This window comes from Numida meleagris, chromosome 5 (genome assembly GCF_002078875.1).
Source record: "Numida meleagris isolate 19003 breed g44 Domestic line chromosome 5, NumMel1.0, whole genome shotgun sequence".
Lineage (NCBI taxonomy): Eukaryota > Metazoa > Chordata > Aves > Galliformes > Numididae > Numida > Numida meleagris.
The window spans coordinates 46590636-46606212 of record NC_034413.1 but is presented as its reverse complement, the minus strand read 5'-3'; the positions used below and the strand labels follow the sequence as shown (position 1 = coordinate 46606212).

Sequence of the window (15577 nt, the reverse complement as noted above, 5' to 3'; positions counted from 1 at the left end):
GCCCCGCGGCACCGGCCCGGGGGAGTCCGCCCCTCGCTGAGCCCCGCCGGAGCCGCTCGCCCGTGGGCCGCCCACGCGGGGCTCCGGGGCAGGGAGCGCAGCCCGGCTCGCAGCCTCTCGGTGGGGTTTTGTGGTTATTGGCTCCTCGCGAAGGATGGATACGTTTCTTCTGGCGTGGGGATTTCTAGGGCTGTGCTTGCCCGGCTCCGGAGGCGCCTCGGAGACAGGTAAGCGGCCACCGGGCTCGGGCATCGCGGCGCGACTCGCGGGGCTCGGGCGGGTGGCGTGCGGGGCGAGCCCGGTGTGCACCGCCCGCAGCCGCTCGGCTGCCTTCGCCCGGCGCGGAGAGGCGTGGGGACGGAGCCGGGCTGGAAAGTTGAGCGTCGCTTTCTGCGAGGGGAGAGCGGGCGGCAGGGAGGGAGAAGCCGCAGCCCGGGCACCGCACCCGGGTGCAGCGTCGGGAAACTTTGGGTGCGCAGTGGGAGCCGCAAACAGGGCACGGGCACAGCGCTGGCAGGGAGAGAGGCTTAGGGACGCGCGGCCGCGGGCCGCCCGTAGGGCCGGGCGAGTCCGGGGCTGCGCTTGGAGCCTCCTGGTTGCTCTGCTGGGCCCCGTGCTCCCCTGTCGCTGGGTTCGGTCCGGCTGAGGGCCGCGGGGTCTCCGCTGGTGCGGGCGTTGCGGGGGAGGGACGCGCCTCTCCCGGCTCGGGCTGCGGTCAGCATTGCGGGCGCTGCCCGGCAGGACGGGGCGCCGAATCGAGCTGGGGTTATTCCACCGCCGGCCGGACCGCGGGACATGCCCAGACAGCCCCCGGGACGCTCAGGTCCCTGCCCAAGGCGCGACTCGGACAGCCTTGGGTGGCGAGGGGCGGCCAGCACGGGTCGGTCTCTGCATGCCCCCTGCCCTAATCTGCGTGGAAAGGGAAGTGGGAGAGGCGCTGCTGGCTGAGAAAGTCCCTGTTTTGCAGCAGCGAGGCGCGGATGTTCCCGGCACACGCACGGCGTACGTTCGGTTGCTCGCTGGCATCGCCTCCTTCCTTATGGTTAGAAAGGGAAGAGAAAAAAATTCCCCTCTTTTGTTCAAATAGGAAAATAAACGAATAAGCGCTTGATGGGGTAAAGAGAGGGCAGAGTCGCGGGAGCCCGCGTGGGTGAAGCAGCCCTTCCAGCGCTCCCCGTGTCGGAGCCGCTGCCCGCTCTCCCGGAGTGCTGCTGTGCTGGGCTGCAACCTGAGGCGCGTGCCTGGGGATGCACGGGCGGCTCCGGGCAGCTCCTCGCGGCTGTGAGCCCCTCAGCGCGTGCCTGCATGTGCCCGCGTGGCCACCTCTTCCCGTCCTCCAGTGGGCTCGGGGTCGGCACTCCTTTTCGGGAAGGGATTTACGAACCTCGCTGAGGTTGTTCAGCTGCCGCAGGGATGTTTATTTGAACGCAGGGTTTTCCCGGCTAAGCGGAGCATCACATGGTGCTGGAGGCAGCAAGGAAGTAGTCTCCCTGCGGCTGACACCAGCGGCTGTGCCGAGACGCTGTTGTGGTGCCACGAACCTGCTCAGATGGCTCAGTCGTGAGCCCGGTGAGCAACGGTATGAGGCGCGAGCCCCAGTCGGGCTGAGTGATACCGGGAACGTCGGTAGATTAACCTGGCATGCCAGTGAGTTGTGTCAAGCGGGTATTCCTTTATTGCAGCGCTGGGCACGTAGGGGATAGCTCCGCACCTTGACTGGTATGCAGATTACATTTATTGGTTGTGCATACTCTTATTTTTCCCTGGAATTTTATGCATATACTAAATATTTTCTCAAACTCATTAACGTTTTCTTAGAACTGATTAACATAAGGCCCTCCCCCTTAGAGCTCGCGCAGTCACCCTTGGGGGTCTTTTTGGTGGTCATCTGGGGCTCGAGAGAGGAAGGCTGATAGTCTTCATCGCTCCTATACTTTTGACCCCATTCTTCAAGAGCGCGCTCAGCTAGGTGTTTGCCTCCTCTCTAAATGTGGTTTCTCTGGTATGTCCTGATAGGGCCCATCCGTCTTCAGTTTGATTTCATTTTCCATCCTTATCTTTAAGGTAGTACGTATGGTTCCTCCAGATACTGATGCTTGCAGTATTTGAGGTCCTCACTCAGCAGAGCGCAGCCCCGGTCAGTGAGCAGCCTGGTAAGAACGTGTGCCTGAGACAGATGGATTTATGTTTCAGCTTGGTGTATCTGAAAGCCTGTCTCCATTACGAAAGTCCCTCTTAAGGTTCCCTAAGGGAGGTTAATAGAGAGGGGAGATGATTTTAATAGACAATAATATGATAATCCACATGGCAAAAACCCTGGTGCAATATTTCTACAGTAAGAGATAAACAGTGCAGCTGCCAATTTGTATGTAGCCAAGCAAACCCGGAGATAACCATGAAGGGGAGCGGGTGGGAGACCCTGGAGATAAATCGGAAAGCTGGATGCTGTGTTTTTCATCTTCCCATAAAAAGCAATCAAGTAGGAAAGTAACAGGTTTGAGTGACCCAAGTGCTGAGCCGTTCAGACAATGTTTATGTTGCTCTGAGCAAATCTCACTCTCGAAGCCTTCCAAATAGTTTGCTTAAAAGCCAGTATTTTTCGTAATGACTTGAGAGATGCGGGGAGGGGGACCACAACAAATTGCTGCCAGGCAGGCGCAGTGCTGCACACGTACAAGCAGCACGCACACCCACGCAGTGTTTGGTGTAACGCCGTGTGCCCGCTGTGCCGTTTGCTCGGCTCTTATGGGGAACAAAAGCTTTTCTAGCCCAGGAAGCAGACAGTTGTCAGGAGCGTCCCCAGAGCGACTGATAGGAGCTCGGTGGGGGCTCGGCCCTGGGTTAGGATGCTGGGTTTTGTCTTCCTAACTTTCCTGCCTCAGCACATCTCAGTGTGCGGTGCCTGGAGTGGCAGACGGGCGTGTGGGTCCCAGAGCTCCGTGGGGATGCTCCTCATCTCCCTGCTCGCACCTCCCTGTGCTTACCCTGCTGTTCCATACCTCCGTGGCATTGGAGGCTGAAATGAGAGTGCATCAGGCTGCGCTGGGTGCCAGGCAGCACTGTCCATCCCAGTGGCGTGCTGTGGGTGGTTGGTGTCCAACAGATACAGACCAGTGGCACCAGTACTGGGATGTGGTGGCCTTGTGCCGCAGATAGCACGAGAGGAGAGAGCATCCTTCATGGGTTTAGGAAGCTGTCAGGTTCAGACAAGGCTGGGAGCCTATCCTGTGGGACCCCCGCTTGTATTAATAGGGAAAAATTAATTTTTAAGCACTGGGATTGCAGCCAAATTATATGACCTCTGACAGACCAGCTGCGCTAGGAAAGTAAATCGTCTGTATCTGAGACCTGTGGTCCTATCTGAAATCGCAATTGAAGAAGTGGGCAGTTAGCCATGGCAGCGGGGCAGACTGCAGCAGCCCAACAGCAAACTGGAAGCTGCTAAAGTTGCTCGCCATTGTGTGGTGAAGTCACCAGCACCGTCCCTGTGGGGGCTCAGGAATACAGTTGTCTGATCCGGGAAGCGCGGGAAGCTGATGTGCCTGCACACACCCTGGCTGGGCTGACCGCATCGGCACGGAGGTGGGGGCTGGAGCAGGCGTGAATGTCTTTGGCTCTATCCTCGCTCTGGAACAGCCTTTTGACATGTCTCTAATTATAATACATACACAGACAAAGAGGTAGCTGGGCTATTTTCAAAATCCCTGTCTACACCCTGGTGGAAACCGCAATACTAGCAACAACATAAATCAGGGCTGTTGCTAGCAGTGTTGCACACGGCGTCGCGCTACAGTAGCATGGTTTTAATCATACTCGGAATCAAAGGGTCAGCTTCTCTCTGCCTGAGCCAAATCACAGTCTCGGAAGGCTGGATCCGGAGCCAGGCCCGATGCCTGCACAGCGAGGAGGCGCAACCACAGAGAGGGGAGGTTTGTCAGGACGAGGTCGACGGGCACAGTGCCAAACACTCAAAATCACAGCTTGGATCTGCAAGGCTTTCCGTGTGCCAGCTGTGCCCTTAGATGGTGTGGGGGAAAGCCAGGGTAGCACAGCAGTGAAACCCCCATCCACAACCCTGCTGGGGCTGCTTCTTCCCCTACAGCTGGGGATGGGGTATGGGTTAGGCAGGAAGGCAGGAGTTGGCAAGTAGAATAGCCAGAGGTATTGCTAGCAGCAATGGATGGCTGCAGAGACTTTGTCTGAATGCTTCTCGCCCTTCCTTCATACTTGATGAGTCAAAGAAAATGGGCCCCAGAGGTGGAGTGCTGCGCTCCGGGTCTTTGAAACTTCCCTGATTCCTCACCGTGCATGTGAGACAAAGGCAAGACATCTCTTCCAGCTGTCCTGGTGGGTCAGCCCTGGTGTGGGGCTCAAATACCTGCCCTTCTGCATCTCCCACCCAGAAACGTGGTGAAGCTAAAGGGACACCGTCTCTTCCTGCTGCATGTTTTCTGAAAGACACAGTTCTTAGGGGATGCCTGTGGGGAGGGGAGGAAGCTGCTAACTCGTGAGTGTAGACACCAATGCACACCCGTACCATCTCCCTGGCTTCCCCTCTCTTCACCAGCACCCAGGTCTGATCCTTTTCTCTCCAGTTCCCAAAGCCTTACTGCCTGCCCTGCACGCTCCTGCATCCTGCACTTCCCTCGTGTTCTCCCTTGCACACTCAGGCTCTCTCCGCAACTTTCTCCCTCGTACACACCCCAGGCTTGCTCCTGCTTTCCTCTCTGCCTGTCCGCTGAATGTGTGCTCAGCAGGAAACAATGTGCTTAAGATGCTCGCCAGAATGTGTAATAACGTCGGCGCTAGCAGCGAGGCTTAGCGGCGGCTGGATTTGAGCAAGTTGTCATAAAGGCTGAAGCTGCTGCTCAGCAGCGAGTGCGTGGGGGGGAGCTGCAGCGGAGCCTCTCCCAGGTGGCTCTGAGGGAGCTGTTTCTCTCCCCGTCCCATCCCAGCCATGCGGCTGCCCACCCACTGCCAAGGCACTGGGTTTTGCTGTGCACCCTGGAGAGGGGGGTTTGGACTTAGAGCTATGGAGGATTCAGAGAGGCTCTGCCAGCTGCCATGGGGAGAGGCAGAAGTAAACTGGTGGGGAAAGTTGGGATTTGAGGTTTTATGAAGTGCAGACCCTGACAGATGGGCTCGGAAGGTGCGAGGGAGCTGGGAGATCACAGGGGGCTGTGAGAGATGAGGTGCGCTTTTGGTTTCTTCTTGGAATTGTCATAATAACAATACTAATTAGTATTTCAGTGGCATTGAATGCTTCTCATCAAGCTTGAAGCTCTTTAGAGAGGAATCCTAGGTGAATTTCTTTAATGTGTGGAGTTAGAAATGTCTCTCACTTTTCTTCCATGGCCCTCAAAACAGCCTGTTTTTGATAGCATTCACAGGGGTGGCTCAGCAGGTTGTTTCCTTCTCATATCGTTTCATGGTGCAGCCTTCAGGGGAGGTAGCAGGCTGCAGTGCAGGTGCGCTTTGCCCTATTTCTGCCTCAGCCCTAGTCCCCAAACCTCCACAAGCTCCATTTCCCTGCCTGCATACTGGTGAAGCTACCCAAGCACCTGCCCAACCTGCAGCAAGAAGCTGTCCTGAAGCTGCCACCTGCTCCTGGGAGGTGGCAGTGTGCTTCCGTGCAATTTCAAACCCTTGGGAGCCTGACACAGAGGCAAGAGAGAGAGGCATGGTTCCTGGAAGTTCAATATGCAATTATCCCCTTCCTTGTGCACGCACACGCTCACGCACCTCTGGAATGATTACTGCAGTAGCCAGGAGTTGTAATTTCAGACCCACCAATTACATTCACGGGCAAGCCAGGAGAATTGTGTGCACACATCTATATAAAGACTAACACTATTAAGCTGGTTGCCCTATTGGAATTGCATTAGCTTGTGATATAAGATGACAAATAACAAAGTTAACGGAGGTGGCACCTTGTAAAAACAGGATATGAAACCTCATCCAAGGTACAAATGTGTGGGGAAACAAAACAAACAAACAGACCTCCCAGCTACAACATTTGAAGGTCAAGGTTCCACGGACTCAAGTGGTGCAACCGATGCCTGCTGCTGGAAAGCAGCTATCCAGGGCAGCCGCAGGGGTGGAAATCACCTGAATTCCAGTGATTATAAAATGAATTATCTGGATTGCATTCAGGATTTGGCCCTCTAGTTTTCCACAACGAAGCTCGAGCAGCTCTCTGTTTGCAGTCAGTTCCTCAGTGGATTACCATGGCACAGGATGTGCAGGTATGAGAAATCTCCAGGTCTTGTTCTCTTCCTCCCTCCAACGCTCCCATCTTATTTAAAAATAATTTTAAATTATTTCTTTCTGTGAAGGCTCACAGCTAAAATGTTCCATTTGCTGAGCTTTCCGGAGTTCTCCTCTCATTGCTGTCCAGCACTATAAAGTGAATATATTGCATCCTTCCCCAGTTGCCTTAGGAAGTGGTCAAACGGCCACATTCCTGAGCTGATGGATTGGCGCACTCCTTTCTTGCCTGAGCCCAGACAGTGTTTTTATGGGCTTGTCTCATGACAGGCTTGAGACACTTTGAATCAAACAAAACCCGAGTTCACATCTCAAAAGCGGTCTTTGCGTTCTGCTTTGCTGTGAGCGTGCCTTTAAGGGGAATTTAGTCAAAGTGGTGAAGGCCCTGGCTGAGGTGCTGGGGGAACTTTCCCTGGTCGCATGGAATCCCCAGAGGTGGACATGGGTGTCGCGCTGGGATGAGCTGTGCGTGTCAGTGCTTTGTGTTGTCTGGGTGTGTTTGTCCATTAATTTGTTCAGGAAGCCTTTGAAGCTTTATCTCGCAATCCAAAGCAAACATGCTCCTGCCAATATGATCTATGCTACTGGGGATAAAAAAAAATCTAATCTTATTAGCTTCCTCTGTACTGCGTGTCTCTCCCTGGCCAACGGCTAAGCTGTACATTTAAATCCGAAGCTCGATTTGTTCTCCCACCCCTCAGAAGCTGTGCCTTAGGGTTTAGGGTAGGGCCCAAGCCAGCCTGCAGCATCCCCCCGGGGCTGAAGTGCTGGTAATGAGGCAAGATGGACGTGAGTAGTAACGAATCCCCACCAGATGGGATCTGTTTCTCCCATCCATGCTGGGGTTTGGCAAAGCACTTGGATTCATGTGGACCTTGCAAAGCTTAGCTTCCTAAAGAGCTGTTTGACTCCAGCAGATTTTGCTGTAGCTTGTGCCAACTCCAGCAGCTTTGAGAGCACTCTGTTCCTCCACACCAGGACCCACATTTTGCTGCGGTGTCAGTGGGCAACTCTCCCCTGCCCAAGCGCTATGTCCTAGGATGTAGAAATCTCCAGCGGTGAGATGAGAGCATGGAGCTGGGTGCAGGGCCTTGTGCAAGGCAGGGGAAGCAGTCAGGAGGCCTGACAGTGAGCCCTGGTGACATGGGGCTGCTGGGATCTCCCCCCTCACTGCCCTAGAGGCTGCCCTTGCCCAGCAGCAGGCACCAATGCTGCTGCCTGCTTCTGAGGCAACAGGAGCGCCTTGCATGTTGCACACAGCCTTGAATTATATCCCCAGAGTAAACTGAACCCAGCGGATCAAAATGTGCGATGGTTCCCTGCTGGACGCTGGGAGCTCTGAGAGGCTGTAGTATGTTTGTTGTGAAATGGGCCTCTGTGGTGATGATTATTTTTGTTACAGACAGAGTTGGCTTCAGTTTCTGTGTTGCAAGTCCAACAATAACAGTGAGCCCAGCTCTCCTGGGGTGAGGAGAATCCAGAGGGGTTTAGTCGGCAGGAAATTTGAGTAGGAGAACACTCTACTCCTGTCCAAGGGTTTCAGCGTGTGCTGATGAGCCATGGAGCTGAGAAGCCCCATGTGTGGGTAGCGGCTTCCGGGGCCTGGTTGCTATCTGTGGGTCCCCTGAGTACCGACTGCAACCTTTGTGGGAGTCCTCCCCTGTGAGCACCCCTGCTCTTCCCTTCTCACCCCTATGGCTTGCTTGTTGTCCTCTGGTGTAGGTTCCCCGTTGGGGCTGTGTTATTCCTGTTGGGTTAGCCCTGAGTTGCAGGGATAACCCAAGGCACCTGGTAGGCTGCAAAGAAAGAGGCTTTTGGGGGTTTCCCATCCCATCCCACTCTCACACAACCAGGAAGCACTGAACACTGTGGCATCCACCGTGGAGCCTGCGGCCTGGCCATGGGCAGGGCCTCCCAGCCCTCTGCCATGCAGGTTGGCACGGCCTCAGCATTTGGCTTTCAGGGCCCACGTTCTGCTTACTGAGCAGCGGGATGTCCCACGCACCTGGCAGCCTCAGCTGATGCTTCAGAATTCAATTTTAATTTTATTAAGTGAATTTAAGGCTGGTGAAAGCTGCCAGAGCCCATTAGCCTTGGAGCACATCTTGCTTCCAGAGCATACGGCCTGGGCAGTAGCCATGCCACTCACTTTTTTTCTTTCTTTTTTTTTTTATTTTTGCATTGATTCAATGCATTGGTTTTAAAGGACAGATTTATGTGGAAGCTTGGACCTCTGCTGAGCGCACAACAGACCTGGTTTTATATAGGAAGTCGGTGTTTGGCACGTCTGCTGAGACAAACCCTTTGTCTGTCAGTGGGCGCAGTGATGGATTTTTTTGTTGCAGGTGTTTGTTTGCTACATACCAGTGAATCAATAGAAATGAAAGCCCAACAGAACAATTACAGAGACATTAGTTATTTTGCCTCTTCAGATGACTCTAAGAAGCCCGTTTGCCTGGCATGCAGTTGCCCACTGCCTGGGCAGTGCTGCGTGTGCATGAGACGTAGCCCTCCTCGTTAATGGGGAGCTTCTTTGGAGGGTGAATGAGGGGCAAAATCTGCTCCTCCGAGAGAGACTGAGAAGCTTTCCTGCAGGTGGAAGGCTGCAGAGAGATGGTGATATTTTCCTGGTAGTATCTAAAGATGTGATGGACATGGTAGGTCTTCCTATCCGCTCAGTGGTCTCACCTGCTCATCCCATTTTGTTCTTGGGACCACAGAAGGAGGGCTCTGGCTGTGCTCCCTCTTACCCTGGCACCCAAAGCACTGAACTGACCTGAAATCAGGATCAAGCCTGAGGACTTCCTCAGCTTGGTCCTGCTGAGCTGTGATGGCCTCACAGGGCAAGGGGAGAGATGTTAGCATCAGGATGTCTGCTACTGAGTGTATCTGTCAGCGAAGAGCCAGCGCCTGGTCCCTTGTTCACATTGCAGTTCCCCTCGACTGGCTGGATCGCGATGCGAGCTCATAGTACCCGGTGCAAGGAAGGGGCTAGCAGCTTTGGAGCGGTGGGTGATGTTGGTGGTATCAGCCTAGCGGGTAGCATGTGTGTGAAAGCAAGGGAGACGGGAAAGGGATGACGAGGTGTGGAAGGATTGACTGTATTTTCATGGCTTCGAGACTTTGCCCTTTCCAAGAAAAATAATCTGCAGCTTGAATATTTCTCTTTGCTGGAGGGGGTGGACATGTGTGCAAACGAGGTGTGAATTTTTAGGAGAAGGTGTGAAAGTGCGTACATGAGTGAAGTGTGAATTACACGTCTATTTGTACGTTGATGTCAACAAGTCCATGAATTTCTTCCTTCCACGTGAATGTCTCTTGCTTTCTCTCTCTCTCTCCCCAAACCCACATAGACACGTGTATGGGCAAATATGCTTTGCTGAGAGAAGGGGTTTGTGCAAAAACCATTGGTTTGTAAATGTTTGTGTGTTGAGCAGGCGCTCCTGTGGAACAAAACCAGATGTTTTTTGGTATTCTCAGCTCCTCCGTGGCAGCTTTGCAATTTTTTCCCCTCGTATTTTTCAGGATTCTTACAGGATTATTTTAAGAAAAAGAGGGCTGCGGAGATGCCTCTGGGTGTGTGAGAAGAAAGTTATTTTAAAGAATGAATGTGTTAGAGGGCATGAAAACCATGGAGGAAATGGAGGCAGCGCTTTCTCATGGTGAAGGAAGCCTGGCTCCCACAGGGCAGCCGGAGCCCGGGAGGACCTTCCTGCTGCTGTGGCTCCTGTGCAGTGGTTGCCCCTTCCACAGGGTGCATGTTCACAGCAGGGCGCTTTTCTCCAGGAGACATCACCTTGCTCTTTCTCTTTATGTCACCAGATGTGCATGTCTGGGCTTACTCACACACTGCTGGGATGGGGAGGCTGTGGGACAACCCTTCCCCTTCACCCCTTCCTTTGTTGTGCCTGTGTATGGCTTTCCCTCCACTGCAGAGGCCCGGGTGTAGCTGGGTACATGTGAGGCTTTGTGTCCCATGTTTCACCCCTTTGCTCATGGGCAGGGAGGGCAGAGCCTGTCAGCGCAAGATTGGGGTCAGCAGGGTAGCGCTGGCCCCACTGCCTCCCTGGCTGGCTGCTCCATGGAGGGGCCGCAGGATTTGGCCGGATTTCACCCATTTTGCTGAGCAGGAGGAGGCAGTGCCATCATCTGGAGACATCTGTGGGGCTGTGATGCTGGGACAGGGTGGTGGCAGTGGGGAGGCACACGATGGGGCCCCATGGAGAAAGGGACTTTGCTGAGATTTGTAGTGTGTTATCAATTGACCCTGTGATGCAGATTTTCCTCCCAGCAAGTAATGCAATAATAAATTTGATTTGCAGCGTTCATGAGATTAAATGTTTTTTTGAAGATGAAATCACCCTCCAGGGCCTGTTCTAACCCAAAGCTGGGAATGCTTCCTCTGCTCACCATGTAATTGTTGCCAGCCATTTGTGGGCTAGCCCCACAAAACCACCGCTGCTGATTATCAGTCTGCAATTCCAGCAGCTTGGGTTGACCAGAAGATTTGGGGAGGAGGAGGCGGCCCGTCTGCTGAGATGGGGTCATGGCCGTGCAGGGGAGAGGGAGGCAAGTGGAAAAGGGCTGTCACACGACTCCGTGCTGGAGCCAGGAGGGCAGGACACCATCCTCACCTCTGCTGCCAGCCACGGACCTGCTGCTCAGCTGTGCTGTGCCTCAGTGCCCTTCCCTGGGAGCAGCAAAGCTGCCTGCAGTGCACCGACAGTCATCCGTGTCTGAACTTTGGTGTCTCTCGAGGCACCTGTGGGAGACAGCCATGGAGCAGCTTTTGAAGGAAGGGATAAAGTGAGGCAGCTTCAGATGATCTGATACCAATCTGCCTCTTACTTTATGGCTTTGTAATTGCCTAGGCAAGAGCATTTGTTTCTCTTTTCTGGTCTATGTGAAATGCGGCATGTAAGTGTGGCAGGAGGTGGAAGGAGAAAGGAGGTTTCTTGTGTAGAGCAGTGTCTCCAAGCCCTGAGATTAATACTGAAATCTTACAGCGCCAACTTGACATCAGAAGCCTGGAGAGGGGCCTTTATTAGACCACCGCCAGCCATGGCCCACAGGAACCTGCTGTCTGTAGCTGTTGCCCCAAATGTGTTTTTAAAGCCTTGTTCCTTTCCGTGTCTCTGCAGCTCAGCCGTGTGGGGGCCGCCTGAACTCCAAGGATGCCGGGTACATCACCTCCCCAGGCTACCCTAATGACTACCCCTCCCACCAAAACTGCGAGTGGGTCATCTACGCTCCTGAGCCCAACCAGAAGATTATCCTCAATTTCAATCCCCACTTCGAAATCGAAAAGCATGACTGCAAGTAAGAGACTTCCTCTTCTTCTCTAATACATTGTTCTCTCCTCCTGCTTTCGCGTAGCAGTATGGGCATGGTGCTCCTTTGTGCGTGAAAGCAAGCATCAACCTAAGCCTCTGTAGTGCTGTGGCCTTTCAGAGCGGGTGTGCTTGTGCCAACTGGGTGGGTGTAAGATGCTTCTTTGGACACAAAGGATGAGCATACACTGGACTGAGCATGTTCTAGCCTGAAATCACCTGAAAGCAAGAGCTAACTGGCTTTCAGCCTGACTCTGACTTTGGTTAGAAGGCAGCTTGTTTTTTTTCTGCTGTGTTGCGGTGGCTTCACTTTTAAGCCATGCTGGGAGAGCAAAGCAATTTCCTGTTGGGTAACTAGGCAGAGGCATGGCATGGAGAGCCCAAGGGCTGGAGACCTAGGCTCAGGCGTGGGGGTCCAAGCTGATTGAGCTGAATCTGATTCTCCACAGTGTTTGTTCTACTGGGCTTAGTAATCAGGGATATTGGTTTTGTTTGCTTTTGTTTTTCCCCTAAGAGGGGGCTCAGAAACTAGACGTCCAGAAAAAACAATTAACAGCTAGTAAAGAATAATTAACAGCATCAAAGGGCACCATAAAAGGCTGAGTTAATAACATGGTCTCGGCAGGCATATAAACCTGTGCATTTCATCTGGAATCTGTGGCCAGCTGCAGGGACATCTGAAAGCTGTGAAGGAGCTCAGTCTCCTAAAGCAGGCCTGATGCAGCAGTTTTGCCAGACATGCTGCTCCTGTTGATTAAAAGGAGGTTATATATGGAGAGGGGGACTCTGGTTGCAAAAAGGGACTGGGGAAGCATTTGTGGGGAATCAGTCCTGTGGAGAATAAAGAATTCAGCGTGGGTTTCATGATGTACTGAAGGATATAATGCGCAGAGCTGGATCCTCAGCTACCACAAATCAGCATAGCTCCTCTAACTGTAACCAAAGTGTGCTGATTGATGTCACTGGGGATCTGATCACCCCCTTCAGATAAAGCCTAGGCTAATAAGGCTCTGAGCACCATCACCTCTCCTTGAAGTCATTCTATTTGTAAGGAGTTCAGCACCTTGCAGGATCAGGCCTGCATTTGGAGAAGGGTGAAGGTGGAGAAAGGCTTAATGTGGGCATAAATGAATACAACAAGGCCTTGGAAGTGCTCGTGAGAATGATGGTTGCTGTCAGGTTTTACTATTGCTTGGACAGGCTGAACTGAATAGCCTTCTCATAGCTAATGCAGTTGCCCCAAATTCAGAGTAATAGAAGCTTTATAGTCCTATGTTCTCAGACTGCAGGGTATGCAATATATATTGGCAGGGCAATGTGCACAGGGCAGGGGCTGAGCTGGGCAGGAGCACCTGTGTCTCTCCAAGGTCTCAGGCTGGCAAATCCGGGTCAGTCAGAGTGCCAGAAACCTCCACAGGCACCTGGCTTTCCTCTGCGGCTGTGAAGTTGTTGCTTACAGCTCTGAATACTTTGGACAACTTCTGCCACGTTTTGGTGCCTGTGAGAGAGGAGGGTCTGAGCTCAGGTTCTGCGTGCTGGAAGGGCTGCCCCAACCACTGAAGTCATTGTTCGTCTGCGGCTTTCTGCTTTGTTGTGGCAAAATGTCTGAGTGGGTGCTATGTGGCCTTGTGCTTTCCCTTTCTGTGTGTACACAGAGGAGCTTTGTAGGAAGGTTCATGTTGGAGGGTTTTTGTTCCCAGCACTCTCCATGGGGCATGAGTGGCAGAAGGATTCTCAAGGTCTCTGATTCAGTTCGGCTCCTGTAACAGCATTGCTTTCTAGGAACCAGGAATTCACATCAAACCTCTTTTGAAAGTGAGATTTGCCTGCACCTCTGTTCCCTCAGCTGCCGCACATGTACAGGTGTGAGACTGGGTTCATCCACAGTGCACCTGGGCTTTTGCTGACCCCCAGGTGTAATCTGGGAGCCAGCAGTTCGGGTGCCTGTCCCCCACAGCAAGCATTGCAAAGGATGGGCAGTGACTGGTAGGAACCGTAACTAAATCAGTGAAAGGATAAACACTGCCTAAAAGAAACAGGTAGGAGGGAGAATTTTGTTTTTAAGTGGCCTACCAGAAAGAGACAAATCTTAACACTGTGTAATTGCTTGGACATTAAGCAGTATTAACAGGTGACCATCTCATAATAAATCTCATCTGAGTGTCAGAGGGTGTGTTACAAGGATGCAAAGGTCTCATTGCAGCTGCAGGTGGGAATCTTAATGGGACCAGGAGTTCAGCATCAAAGAAACATCATCTCAGGGCAGAACCTTTCTTCTAACATCTGGTCGTTAATATAAAGCACTTTCTCTGAAGGATGGCAGCCAGTGGACCTGATTGGCACTCAGTCTCTGGGCAGACGCAGTTCCCCCTGGCCTGGTGTTGCTACCTGGCAGCTCACGGAGCGGGAGCGGGGCCAGGATGTGCTTCGTGCTCCAGCTGACAGGGATATACAAAACACCATAAGCGCTTCCTTTGTTGCTTCATCCTTCAACATTTCTTTTACCTTATTAGGCTAAAGTTTCTCCCTCATCAAGCATAACGTTTACATTCCAAAAGCCCGCTTTAAGGCCAGCGAAACTATCTGCAAAAATCTTCATCCTCGTATCAGCTTTAGGCTTCCCTTTGGGACAGGAGGCACTTCCTCCCATGCTTTGCACCCTTGGGACCTACACAGAAAGGTCAGTGACTTCCTCTGGCTGGGCAGCTGGCCGGAAGGGGCTGCGGACCTGCGGCTACTGGACATCCGAGCGAGAGCTGCCTGTGCACAGGGGGCTCCGGAGGGAGGGAGCCCAGGCTGGGGCTGGGTGCCCAGAGGTGGCAGCGATGGGCAGCTCACTTGGAGCTCATTACATTGCTATTGTTTCTCCAGAAGCACACCTGGGTTTTTATTTTTTGGCTATGTCCAGCTGCATTAAGAAGTAACTGCATCCCCCAGCCATCATCAAAGGAGTAACTGATATAATTGAAGCCCCAGAAGATATTGCTCTATCTCTGTGTTTCATCTGTGCTCTGAGGAAGTGCCTTACTTTGAGAAGCGCTTCAGATAAAGAAGACTGGCTGCCTCCTGCACTTGCATCTCTTGGTGCCAGTCACAGCAGGGCTCCCGTTGAGGGAGGGTGGGCATGCTGGGAGGGGCAGGCCTCGGGCCATGCTCCCCCTGTCCTGCAGCCATGGGGACACAGTGCGACAGCAGGGACAAAAGGGAAGCTGAGCACTGTGGTGAGAGTCAAGCTACCCAAAAATAATAACAGCCCTATCCCCTCACCATTTCTTCCTCTGTGCACTGTGAGCACAGCACGAGTGAGGCAGTGGGTGCATGCTCCCTAAATGGGGAGGTGGCAGCCAGGGGAAAAGAGCATGCTGCTGCTGCAAAGGGGTTCAGCTCTGCCACATGGTATGGTGGTAGCTGGGCAGCCTTGTGCCTACCAGGGTTTGTTTTTAATCCCAGGAGTGAACTGAACAGAGTTTCCTGGTGTGCAGTAGAAGGCCCCCCAGCTCATTCAGACATGCAGCCCTCCTGCCCGGTTGCCATTTCTCTGCTCTGTCTGTGCTGCTCACTTGGAAAATCCAAGTCAGAAACCTCAGCTCTGAGTGAATCACAGCCTCTATAACCACCTTTTCCATTTGTGCACCCCTCCTGCTGCTAGAGATGGCTCTTGGCCTCTGAAAGCTCCTGAGCCTGGCCATGGGCTTTTCCATCCTGGCTGCGGGGCGGGCTGGGCAGTGACACACTGGGTGCTGGGACATCTCTGTGTGCACGTGGCACAGACACACGCTGCACACCACTGTGGGCGGGCACGGGCTCCCACAGCCAGCAGAAAACCTTTGGGCTGAGTCATAGCGTTTGCACCAGAGGAGCGCTGTGTATCAGAAAGCCCGAGCTACAGGCAGGCCACGCCGGTGGGATTTTCTGGAGCCCTTCTACCAGGCACACAGGAGAAGGATGGAAGGATGCTGCTGGGGCCGTGGTTCTCCGCC

At 53.3% G+C, this 15577-nt stretch overlaps 1 protein-coding gene across 6 annotated transcripts in view; it reads left to right on the top strand.

Moving 5' to 3' along the window:
- NRP2 (neuropilin 2) overlaps window positions 13–15577 on the top strand; it is an 82041-nt gene continuing 66476 nt past the window's right edge. For 3 of the 6 annotated variants that reach the window (XM_021398425.1, XM_021398423.1, XM_021398427.1), the window contains exons 1-2: window positions 13–227; window positions 11409–11586. In XM_021398425.1, the coding sequence (XP_021254100.1) occupies window positions 155–227; window positions 11409–11586 (251 nt within the window). In that variant the 5' untranslated portion in view covers window positions 13–154. The remainder of the gene's footprint in view (window positions 228–11408; window positions 11587–15577) is intronic. The other 3 variants (XM_021398426.1, XM_021398424.1, XM_021398428.1) reach the window with 1 other exon arrangement.